This window comes from Zootoca vivipara, chromosome 2 (genome assembly GCF_965207765.1).
Source record: "Zootoca vivipara chromosome 2, rZooViv2.hap1.1, whole genome shotgun sequence".
Taxonomy (NCBI): Eukaryota; Metazoa; Chordata; class Lepidosauria; order Squamata; family Lacertidae; genus Zootoca; species Zootoca vivipara.
The window spans coordinates 84,864,862-84,877,801 of record NC_142584.1 but is presented as its reverse complement, the minus strand read 5'-3'; the positions used below and the strand labels follow the sequence as shown (position 1 = coordinate 84,877,801).

At 44.3% G+C, this 12,940-nt stretch overlaps 1 protein-coding gene across 1 annotated transcript in view; it reads right to left on the bottom strand.

Moving 5' to 3' along the window:
* LOC118080763 (netrin-4-like) overlaps positions 1-12,940 on the bottom strand; it is a 67,675-nt gene that overhangs the window by 17,435 nt on the left and 37,300 nt on the right. Inside the window, exons 4-5 of the mRNA XM_035106497.3 lie at positions 9,182-9,308; positions 6,850-7,038 (exon numbers count right to left, since the gene is read on the bottom strand). Coding sequence (XP_034962388.1) covers positions 6,850-7,038; positions 9,182-9,308 — 316 coding nt within the window. The remainder of the gene's footprint in view (positions 1-6,849; positions 7,039-9,181; positions 9,309-12,940) is intronic.

Below are 12,940 nucleotides of genomic sequence, written 5' to 3'. Positions count from 1 at the left end.
CCTGGTTTATTCTTCCTTATGTGGTAGTCCTGTCCCAAAGCTGCTTTGTTTTGTCAGAAAGTGTTCCAAGAAACTGAATGCATAACTAATCGGAAACTTTCATCTGACCTTAAACTTGCTCTTCTTTCTATTTTTGATTCTGGATCGGTAACAGTGTTACGTAAAATTCTAGCTCCAAGTTGCATTCCTGGCCCCCATGTGCATCAGTGGAGTCCCGTGCATAAGCCAACCTCGTTACGCCCCTTCCCCATTACACCCCCTTTTCCAGCCACTTCCTGGTCCATGAAAGTGAGCGTGTGCATGCTCACGCATCAATTGGACACGTGTAAAACAGTCACTGTCTGTATATACCTAATTGTGGCGGCTAAATTGATTATCTCCAAACGATGGAGACTTGTTGATGGAATGGTTTGTCCAAATTTGGACTTTGGCATTAATTAAATGTTTGACACATGGACTCCGAGCGTAGTGGAATGAACACACTTCTGACAAGTTTAATGCTGTTTGCTTCAGTTTTCCTATCTATGCTACAACAAAAGAAAATGGCTTTCATCCATCTAGTACACATAGCCATATGTGAAACGGCACTTGTGTCAAGCCAGCCAGATTGGGTGTGAGTAGGGTTGCCAGACTCAATAGAGGACAGGACTTCTGTGCCTTTAATTGCCCTGCTCTCTTTTGAGTCTGGAAACCTTAAAGAGAAACCAGCAGACCCTTTGCTTGGAAATTAAACAAAGGGTCTGCTGGTTTCTCTTTAAGGTTTCCAGACTCAAAAGAGAGCAGGGCAATTAAAGGCACAGAAGTCCTGTCCTCTATTGAGTCTGGCAACCCTAGGTGTGAGTGTCCTTCTTCTTTCTGTATTTCTTGCTCCTACACAATCAGTTTTCAAATCATGCATTTTCAGGTGACGATGATTTACTACTTCTATCCCGCCCATGTGACTAGGCTGCCCCGGCCACTTTGGGTGGCTTCCAACAGAATATAAAAAACACAGTCAACCAGAAAGTGACAAGCCTTGGCTGGTACCCTGAATGCACTTAGGTGGCTTCAATCCTATTGAAGGTGTTAGTGGAAATTAAGCTAATCCCTGGTTAGCAGAATTGCAACTTTAAGGCCAAAATTGACATGGAATGGGAGATCTGTGATTGGATCTCCAGACATTTCTCTCTCCCTCCCTCCCTCCCTCTCTCTCTCTCTCTCTCTCTCTCTCTCTCTCTCTCTCTCTCTCTCTCTCTCTCTCTCTCTCTCTCTCTCCCTCTGTGTGTGGTTTTCAAGGGGAGAGGACTTTTTGCTCCATTTCCCCATGCTGTTTCCCCCCAATGAAGTGTTAGCCCTGCACAGGAAATAACACACGCTCCTGAATCAGTCCTATGTTTACCCCCTCCCACCATAAGGACTAATAGCAGCTTGGTGGGCATGATTTAGAATAGGAAATGGAATGTGGGAGAGGGTTGAGCCAGGGCCAGCCCAATACATTTTGCTGACTGAGGCAAAGGACAAGATGCGGTCACTCTCATTCCATGGACAAATCCAGCCTAAGTTGCAGCTGGCTCTTACTTCAACACTGACAAGGGAGGCAGAGTCCTCCACCACACCAGAGGGCAGCAGGCCGGCTCACGTAGCTCTGTCTGCACGCCACCCCTCCGCATTTGCCGCCCTTCAGTGCTTGCTTCACTTTGCCTAACAGTAGGGCCGGTTCTAAATTAAGCACCCTGTCCCTCACTAGTGTTGCTCGAATACAGGCATAGGCAAACTCGGCCCTCCAGATGTTTTTGGACTACAACCACCACGATCCCTAGCTAGTCAGGGATGATGGGAATTATAGTCCCAAAACATCTGGAGGTCCAAGTTTGCCTATGCTCTAATGAAAAATTGGAGCCCTGTTTCACTGCAAAAAAGAAAAAGAAAGTCAGGAAATCTGTTCATGCATTCCTGTGTCATGTCAGATGTAGACCTTACAGCAGGCATCCCCAAACTGCAGCCCTCCAGATGTTCTGACCTACAACTCCCATGATCCCTAGCTAACAGGACCAGTGGTCGGGGAAGATGGGAATTGTAGTCCAAAACATCTGGAGGGCCGAAGTTGGGGGATGCCTGCCTTACAGAAACCAAAGCTGTTTTCCCAGCCACTTGCTGACTGGTTGCAAGCAAGGTGAGTGTGCAATGCCCCATCTGCCCCAATGTGCATGTCCGTCCTTCCACCCAGCAAAATACCAAAAGAGTTCAAGAAAGTTCAGGGATGAGCAGAGGTGACAGGAAGGGGAAGGCAGGATCATGTTTATGTGTTTGCTGTTTGGGCCAGTTTATTTCCTTTCACTTCATGTTGCAGGAATGTCTGTGCATCCCTACCAATGAGAACTCTGCGGAGGAGGATTTGGCCAACACCAGAGCATTCGGACTGTTATACAACACATTTTCCCTCTTACTGGTGATTAAGAGAGAATGCGTTCGATTATTGTGACTAATGCTGAGAGATTCCTTCTGAGCAGAGAGCCCTCTTCGCTTTTCTTCTCAGGAGCCCGGGGGCCTTTTTCAGCTTAACTGAGGGACTTTGCTCTGGATGGAAGAACACTCTTAAAGCAAGCTTTTCACAGAGGGATTAATGGGGTATTTCATTCAGCTTTCCCCCTCGGCCTTTCCTTCTCCAACCCAGTGCCCACGGGAGAGACAATGGCAGTTTCCATGCCCTCTCTCCCTCCCCCAAAGCATTTCTTCCTTTCTCATAATGGGGCTGAGAACTCCATTGCTCATCCCACAAACATCTGTGCAATCTGCTGTGACAAATTTGTTATTTTCCTCTTTGGTATCCGCAGCATTTTTAAAATGATTTTTAATTTGTAAGCCGGTGCATATTTAACATGACATTTCTCAGCCAAAATAAGCTGAGGATATGAGTTACTGGTACATCGCAAACCCTCTGGTCTTTTGCTGAAGGTCAGCAGGACAGGGTGTGGCACAAATCAGAATTGTGAGATAGGATGGTCTTCTATTTGTTATCATGGACAATGCCCAGTTAGTAGGACAAGTAGTTACTAAAGCCCAGTTAGTAGCACCCACGTGGGTGGCGCTGTGGGTTAAACCACAGAGCCTAGGGCTTGCTGATCAGAAGGTCGGCAGTTTGAATTCCCGCAATGGGGTGAGCTCTCATTGCTCGGTCCCAGCTCCTGCCAACCTAGCAGTTCAAAAGCACATCAAAGTGCAAGTAGATAAATAGGTACTGCTACAGCGGGAAGGTAAATGGTGTTTCCGTGTGCAGCTCTGGTTCGCCAGAAGCGGCTTTGTCATGCTGGCCACATGACCTGGAAGCTGTACGCCGGCTCCTTCAGCCAATAATGCGAGATGAGCGCCGTAACCCCAGAGTCACTCACGACTGGACCTAAAGGTCAGGGGTCCCTTTACCTTTACCTTAGTAGGACCAGGAGTAGCTGGTAAGCCTGTGTTGCTCTGTCTCTGAACATGGTGTGACGAAGCTGCTTACTGAGAGGTGGAAGGGCAGGGCAGAAGGAGCTTGGCATGGTGCGGGCATTATGGCGGAGACAACCCAATGTTTCGGCCACTGCATCTGTGCTGTGCCAAACTTCTGATGCCTTTCCCCTCCACCTCTCACTAGGTGGCACTACCACCTCACCTGTGCAGCTCCATTGGCTGCTACTGAGTAGAACTGTGCAAATAGAAAGGGGGCACAGGGTGGCAACCATGAGTTCTCCCCCCACATACACGTTCAGCAAAACTTGTGAAGGAGCCTTTGTACAAACTTGATATACGTAGGCTCTGCATGCTTGATATGTGACAGAAGAGACTTTTCCCACAGAATGCGCGAACAGGGAGCAGAACTTGTTGGAGAACTGAAAGGAATAATTTGAATCTGACATATTTTTCAAATACTGCCAAACTCTGTATGTGAAGTTTCAAGTAAGGATTCAAAAATAGCACCTCAGATTTTACTTCACAAGTCAGGTACTTCAGACTTGTTCGCATCTTGTCTGTTTTGATTTTTGCAGGGGGCAAACTATGACATATCGGAAGCAATCAAATACAGCAGTTGTAGCGTGGAAGTCAAACGGAGTCCATTCTGGAAGTCCGTTTGACTTCCAAAACGTTCGGAAACCAACATGTGGCTTCTGATTGGCTGCAGGAACCCCCTACAGCCAGTCGGAATCCGTGGAAGCCGCGTTGGGCATTGGGCTTCCAAAAATAGTTTGCAAACTGGAATACTCACTTCCGGGTTTGTGGCGTTTAGGAGCCAAAGTGTTTGAGAACTAAGCTGTTCGAAAACCAAGGTAGGCTGTACTAAATACTAATGCACATGTCAAAGACTTGCATGTCAGTTAAAATCCTGAGCAATCTTTTTGAAGAAGAAGAAGAAGAAGAAGAAGAAGAAGAAGAAGAAGAAGAAGTCTAAAACGTGGCTCAATAACTGCTTTTGTTCCTGTGTTTTTGATCTGTTTTATATTTGTTTTATGGTTCTCCTTTGTAGGCTGTTTTGGAAATCTAGATTAATAAAATTTTATTTTCTAAAAAAAACATTGTATGTCAGCCACCAAATACTGTAAAGAACAAACCATCAATGCATACCAGCTATCAAATATTACCAAATGCTTTTACTAGACTTGCTGACTATCACATAATTTTAATGATCAAATACTGAAATCAAATCCCACTGGGTATCAAATACTGATTGTGATTTTCTGTGAATATTCAGAAAAAATTCAGAGGATATCTGGAAAGCATTGAAACATCAGTATTCCCAGAAGTGAATGCTGAAGAAAATATTTGCGAGAAGATTTGTCTTAGCTCTACTTTTTACTTTGTAGAGCTAAGGCAGCCATATCAGATCAAAAGCCATTGGGAAAACTGAACTTCAATTTTATTCAAGTTAGCTGTTTTCTGGTAGATTCCTTAGGAAATAATGGTTTTGCTCCCCTGCTGCTCTTTAAGTTAGAGAACATTTACCCCACTTTGGTATTCGGGCACAAATCTTTCAACTGCTCTGAGGTTTGAAATCTAATCTTGTGGTAGGGTGGCTTTACAAAGCTTACTTTCCCCAAGACTTATCAAGAGTTAAGAGAAAGGAGCTACAGGAGAAATCACTGGGTGTCATGCAATATGATCAGGTACACCGATAGGTTAGCTCGGCAGCTCCTCGTTCCCTGTGCTTTCACGAAAGGTTAAAAGTTGGTGAACAGGGCAGGAAGGGGGGGCCTAGGCTGAGCCAGCACTAGCATTTCAGAAGAGGCAAACACAAAAGAGCAGAAACAGAGGAAGTGTTGTGAACGGGGCCATTCAAGCAATACGGGGGGACTATGGAAATTACAGCGCAAGAAGCATAAGAGTTCAAAGGAAACCTGGATCAGGTCTACCAAAGTAGCAGCAAAAGACCAGAAGCAAGGCAGTAGGGTGGAGACAGATATAGGAATAGGAAAAGAGGAGACTGACATTGTACTTCAAATGACAGGTGTGCTTCCTAGCGAATCAAACAGTGGCCCAGCAGTCTGTCTTGCCCTGCACTGAAATTCAGAATTTCCTTCTTTTTCGGGTGCTGCATGGATCCCAAAGCATTTATCAGTTTGTTTGCTTCCACTTCCATTTTTTGAAAGGAAACTTATTAGAATGCAAAGCTGTTCCAGTGACTGGGGGAACATTTCGTATGTCATGATGGCATCCCTGATCAGCATGTATTGCTGGTTTCTCCTACAAATGGGCAGAACCATTTTTTATACCAGAGCTTGACCCTAGAGAAGGACAGGCATACAGCGATGGCACTTTGAGATAGGCTCTACCAGTTTGTACATGTTGTAACCCCCCCCCCCCGGTCAAATTCACTGGTGATTTTGAATCAATCAGTTACTTTACTGTATAGAAATATGACTAATACAATTGTGCTGGTGACTTACATTTAACAGTGGGGAAGAAATTCAGTCCAGTTTTCTTTTTAATATCTAATTCACATTTCTCAAATGAATATCGCAAGCGGAAATGCAGCTATCATTCCAAATTTGCGCTTCTCTGAATTTTGCAATTCAGTTTTCCAACAAAATAATGTGTATTAAAATGCACATGTTTGGGGGAAGGGTACATAAAATGCATGTGTTTGGGAAATAACATACAAAAATACATTACCTTAGGGGAAATTGTTTGCAGAAAGGTGTGTATTAGTCACACAAAGTGCATACAAAAATGTGTCCTTCAGGCCTTGTATACCTGAAGGAGCATCTCCACCCCATTGTTGAGCCTGGACACTGAGATTCAGCTCCGAGGGCCTTCTGGTGGTTCCATCATTGTGAGAAGTGAGGTTACAGGGAACCAAGCAGAGGGCCCTGTGGAACGCCCTCCCATCAGATGTCAAGGAGATAAAGAACTGCAAAACCTTTTGAAGACATCTGAAGGCAGGCTTATATTGGGAAGCTTTTAATATTTGATGCCTAGTTGTGTTTTTATACTATGTTGGAAGCCACCCCTAGTGGCTGGGGCAACCTAGTCAGATGGGTGGGGAATAAATTTATTATTATTATTATTATTATTATTATTATTATCATTATCATTATTATTATTGGTTACAGGTAGGTAGCCGTGTTGGTCTGGGTCGAAATAAAATAAAAAAATTCCTTCAGTAGCACCTTAAAGACTTAAAAAACTCAGTTGGTCTTTAAGGTGCTACTGAAGGAATTATTATTATTAATTATTATTATTATTATTACTATTAGAGAAATTCACATTAGAATGCCAAAGAACTTTCATGACTTTAAAAGCAACAGCACTCCAGCCTGCTGCAGAAATGTGAAGAAATAAATTTAAGATGGAAAGAAAAAGTGAAATCCAAATTGACAGACCCCCCCCATCCCCACTTACGTTTGCAAATCTCCGGCGAAGACATGGGTTTGGCTTTGTCTCTGTAAAAACCAGGCTTGCACCTTTGACACCGGTAGCCCTCTGTGTTGTGCTTGCAGTTGTCACAGACACCTCCACTCTGCTTCCCTGATGCCAACCAGACGCTCAGGTCAAAATGGCAGCTCTCAGCATGACTGTGGCAGCGACACTCTGTCCAGAGCCCAGGGGTGAGGGGGAGAGGGAAAAGAAGGAGGAGCATCGTGATTCTTACTCACATTGTAGTACAAGGGAATAGAACTTGAATGTGTGTGGGGGGGGGTTCCTCTTGTGGATTTATTTAGCCCTAACATTTTAGTTAAGAGCAATGAAACGCTGGGGAAAGGGGTAAAGAAAAACCGATGACATGAGTGGTGTTTTCTGGTCAACTGCTTTGAGGGTTGTTGTTGCTGTTGTTTTACAGCCAAGGGGTATATAGAGTTTTATGAAACAAACAAATAAATTATTCCTTTTACATTTTCCTCAATCGGTATGAGTTAAGAAAAGACAGGATTTGCAGGGGTAGGGCAGAGACTGACAAATTTAACTCCTTTGTGCTGGTAAAGGTAAAGGTAAAGGGACCCCTGACTGTTAGGTCCAGTTGCGGACGACTCTGGGGTGGCGGCGCTCATCTCGCTTTACTGGCCGAGGGAGCCGGCGTACAGCTTCCAAGTCATATGGCGAGCATGACTAAGCCGCTTCTGGCGAACCAGAGCAGCACACGGAATCGCCGTTTACCTTCCCGCTGTAGTGGTACCTATTTATCTACTTGCACTTTGACGTGCTTTCGAACTGCTAGGTGGGCAGGAGCAGGGACTGAGCAACGGGAGCTCACCCCGTCGCGGGGATTCGAACCGCCGACTTTCTGATCGGCAAGCCCTAGGCTCTGTGGTTTAACCCACAGCGCCACCCGCACCCCATTTGTGCTGATAACCAAGCACTTATTGTAATCATATTTGCAAAACTGATTCCATATAAAGCTTGTTGCCTTTTGTTAGTATATAAGATGTAAAACATGAGAAGAGCTTCACCCAGCCCACCCTGTTCTGATAAAAGCGGGTGTAAATATTGCCTCTGGGGCTGCATCTAGCATGAAGGATCTGTGGTGTTCAGTCCTCGTCCCTCAAATACCCCACCCCACCCCACCTCAACTACTTTAAACCGGAATCTTTTTTGGAACAGTGACTTGTACATTAGGCCAATAAAAGTAAAAATGGCCAATGACAGACACATCTCCATCCAGGCCACTAACTGCTCCATAGTTTTAAGATGAAAGGATCCCTAGAAGTTAGAATTTTAATTATGGAAACCTTAAACCTCTAGAGATGAGCCACTTTAATTCTGATTCAAAAAACCTTACTGTAACTGGAGTTTTGCTTTATCCAATGTATTCTTTTCAAACAGTATTTCAGCTAACATACCCATTCCGAATATATTATTTTCTGAGGAACGATGGTAGGACTTTTACCATGAAATGAAGTACTACTCTTCGACGAAATGAAATAAAACTAGAAAGCCTCTAAATTCTGTGAACCGCCCTGAGACCTGCATATATAGGGCGGTACAGTGGAACCTCGGTTTATGAACACCTTGGTTTACGAATTTTCGGTTTACGAACGCCGCGGACCCATCTGGAACAGATTAATTCACTTTCCATTACTTTCAATGGGAAAGTTCGCTTCAGTTTATGAACGCTTCAGTTTATGAACAGACTTCCGAAACCAATTACACCCATGCTTCGGGTTAAGTACGCTTCAGGTTGAGTACTCCGCGGACCCGTCTGGAACGGATTAATCCACTTTCCATTACTTTCAATGGGAAAGTTTGCTTCAGTTTATGAACGCTTCAGTTTATTAACAGACTTCCGGAACCAATTGTGTTCATAAACCGAGGTACCACTGTATATAAATCCAATAAGTAATAATAATAATAATAGATAAATAAATAAATCTACAATGGTACCTGCTGGGAAACAGATGAACTTTTAAAAAATCTGTATATTTCCCCCTGCCTTCATCGTAGGCCAAAACTCTAGTAAGCAATGCTAGGGCAAAATCTCTTCGAAAACCAGAGCTTTGCTCTTTGTACCCTATTTTACAATATATCACATAGGCCAACCACATTTGCTCACACACATAGAGAGAGAGACTGAAAGGAGTTTCAGGCAGTTGCTTGGCAATCCCATTCCCCATCTGTCGCTAGAGCACCGTAAATCCAGACTCCATGAATTGGCTGTTATCGGGCTTTGCTGCTGGGTGGAAAGATGGATTACATTGCAACCCTTCATCTCTACCCTCTCTTCGCCATACCCACATACTTCTGCATTCATTTGGTGTCCCTGTTTTTCCATCGCCTGGCTCCCATGGCTGGTCATTGTACAGTGGCGCGCACCTCTCACAATGCTGCCCTGCAGTGTTATGTCTGCACATGCACTTCCCATGGACCTGTCAAAGAAAGCAACAACAACACACACATTCAGAAAATGGTAAAGCGCTAAAATGCACTAGCTAAGAGGTCTTTTTGGTGGAAGAACATGCATTCATTGCATCCCAAAGGGCTGCTCATTGGAACCCTCTCCACTTGGACGTCCAAAATTTGGAAGGGGCAGAGGGACGGCGACTCCTCCTGCTCCTTTCCCAAGCCCAAAGCTCCAGGCCCCATTCGCTTGGAGCCTCTTTCGGCAGTTCCAAGATGGATGGCGGCGGCAATTTCTTGAAACAGCCCGATCTAGACCTACTGGAGAAGGCCTAGCTACAGGCCTACAGGTGACATGCTGAAAGAAATGTGCCCCTATTCTTCCTTCCGAGGAGAAGAAATGAAACCTCAAGGGTCTGAAAAATCTGCAAAAATCTGAATCCTCACCTAATGCAGAAGTGTGTCATTAGCTCTCGCTCGGCCACCTCTTTGAGATCAAGCCGACTTGGGTTTTAGCAGGACACACAGGCGCCGGCAGCCTAAAATAATTATTTAGTGAGGGTTGCAAAAGGAGAGAAATTGCTTCAAGTACCATTTGTTTTCATTGCTGAAAGCCTAGTTCACTTTATTTTCCTTTTTCCTCACATTTTCAAATGTCTTTCTCTCTTTTGTTTTCAAATGTGATTTTTAAAATATGGAAGAGGACTCCCAGTCATCCCCCTCTGTATTGGTTGTGAAATGAATGAAAGTTGAACTGAATGGACCCCACTGAGTTCAATTTTCCAGTCGTCAAACACCCCCCCTGCACCCCTGAATTCCTTCCACCGCCCCCTCTTGCACATGGGGTTGGGGTACCAAATGTTGTAGCCATGCAGCCATCTTCTGCCTCACTGCATATTATATACAAAAGTGGAGCCTGAGATTTCAGTTCAGACTGAGGCATGAATCTAATCTAAATCCCTTTAATCTTGCTAGTAATGCCACTGGCAGTTCTCTGTGGTGTTTAAAAGGGGGGGTTGCGTTTCATCTGCTGCAAGGCCCTATAACATGTCGTTGCAGGTGAGAAACTGGTGAGAAGCATTCTTAAAAAATTAAATTTATAGACGCATCTCCTCTACGCTCCTCTCTGCTACCCTTCACCAGCTAGCTCCCTACAGCAACCCCCCCCCCACCTCCTCTCCCTCTTTCCTAATCCCTTCAGATCAGATATGAGGACACAGGCTACATGGCTGATGCCACTGCTCCTCTAGAGCCAGCTGGCAGATTTTCTGTGCCCAGAACAGTTTGCTGCCTCCTCACGGAAGACTGAGCAGAGACTTCGGGGTATGCATTTCTCTCCCTCTCTGCACTTGGCTGTAGTCAGCCTCAGGGGAGGATGGAGGGGACAGAGTACATTGTACAGGAAGCCTCTAGGGAATCGTAGAAGAATGCCTGTGTTCAAAACCCTGAACCTGCTTATAATTTAAGAAGGGAGAAAGAAAGAAAGAAAGAAAGAGAAAAAAAGACAGAAAGACAGAAAGAAAGAAAGAAAGAAAGAAAGAAAGAAAGAAAGAACAGTTGAATAACTGTCACCTTAGTATTTCAGTGTGTGAAGCCTTCTTTTAAACCACATAAGTTATACAGTCATACCTTGGAAGTCGAACAGAATCTGTTCCGGAAGTCCATTCAACTTCCAAAATGTTCAAAAACCAAAGCATGGCTTCTGATTGGCTGCAGGAAGCTCCTGCAGCCAATCAGAAGCCGCAGAAGCCCCATCGGACGTCCAGCTTCCGAAAAGTTGTTCGAAAACTGGAACACTCACTTCTGGGTTTGGATCATTCGGGAGCTGATTTGTTCGGAAGCCAAGGCATTTGAGATCCAAGGTACGACTGTATATCAAGCAGAGATGGGTCAATGGGTCAATTTTGGTTTCTCACAGTTCCTCACTTTTCCATCTTAAGTTTGGTTCTCTACGTTTCTAAATCAATTCCACCCCTCTCAAAAAGTTTAGCATTTTGGGGTGGATAATACATGTTTGTAAACAATTATGCCTACTATACAGAAAATAACGTTTCCTGGTATAATGCATTGCCATGTGTTGTTATCGTGACTATCTACTTGTGCCTTATAGGCCTCCTTCCGGCAACTCCTGCAGCCAAGCTGGTGCCAAATATATTGCTCTGCTTTCCTTTGGACCACATCAGCGAGGCTGAGACGGGGGTCTTGTTGTCTGGGCAGCCCAGGACCTCCATACACACTGCGCAGTCTTGCGCCCTACGGAGGTCACTTTGGTGCTGCTAATGCAGAGACCTGACTTCACCCCTGAAGGCACACTCCATTGTCTCTCAAAACAGACAGACGCCAGCAACAACCCAAGTACAGTGGTACCTCTACTTACGAATAACTCTATTTATGAATTTTTCTACTTACAAATGGAGCTCCGTCCGCTATCTTGGATGCGGTTTAGATAGGATTTTTTTCTACTTATGAATTTTTAGATAGGGTTGCTTCGACTTACGAATTTTTTCTCCCAATGCATTCCTATGGGATTCGACTTACAAATTTTTTCGACTTACAAATGTGTTTTCGGAACACATTAAATTCGTAAGTAGAGGTACCACTGTATATGCATTTTTGTACACATCATTCAGAGCAGTATGAGTCTCAAAGGATGAATGCGTTTCGATTTGCATATTGCTTCAGAAAGTGCAAATCAAATAAATTTGTTGTCAAATGTGAACTGAATCAAATTTCTCCCCCATCCCTAATACCAAGTGCAGGACTGGGGGAAAAAGTTGGATAGGATAAAACAGGAACAAGAAAACCACAATTTGGTGCCAAGGAAAAAATTATAAATCAATCCTGTTGAATGCTAGGGACTTTCTGGTTAATTCAGAAGTAAAACATTTTAAGCCAGATGAGTCACTTAAAAAAACAAACAAACAAGCAGCCTTGAGAACCATGTAGACTTCATTCCTCTGCATGTCTGACATAACAGACACTTTGAAAGAGAAATATTCCCATATCTTTTTGATTGGATAAAGAACTGGTGGCTTAAAAAAACAAAAGCATTATTTGCTTGCTGGCTATATAAAATTGGGAAGCAATTTGGCAGCACTGATAGGACTAACATTCCTACATAATTTATACTTAGCTATAGCTATACCGATCAGAAGGTCAGCGGTTCGAATCCCTGTGACGGGGTGAGCTCCCGTTGCTTGGTCCCAGCTCCTGCCAACCTAGCAGTTCGGAAGCACGTCAAAATGCAAGTAGATAAATAGGAACCGCTACAGCGGGAAGATAAACGACGTTTCCATGTGCTGCTCTGGTTTGCCAGAAGCGGCTTTGTCATGCTGGCCACATGACCTGGAAGCTATACGCCGGCTCCCTCGGCCAATAATGCGAGATGAGCGCGCAACCCCAGAGTCGGTCACGACTGGACCTAATGGTCAGGGGTCCCTTTACCTTTTACCTATAGCAGCATTATAAATATTATTATTTATTGAATTTCTATACCTCACTTCATCCAAGGATCACTGAAGTTCGCCACAGCAAGACAAGAGGGAACCCTTGGTCTAATCTGGCATATTTCTTTTCATGTTTGAGTGCTGGGATGTGGGGAGGCAGAAAAACAGCAGTAGGCCCAGCCCATAAGCTACATGGGCTTAGTCTATTTTCTGAA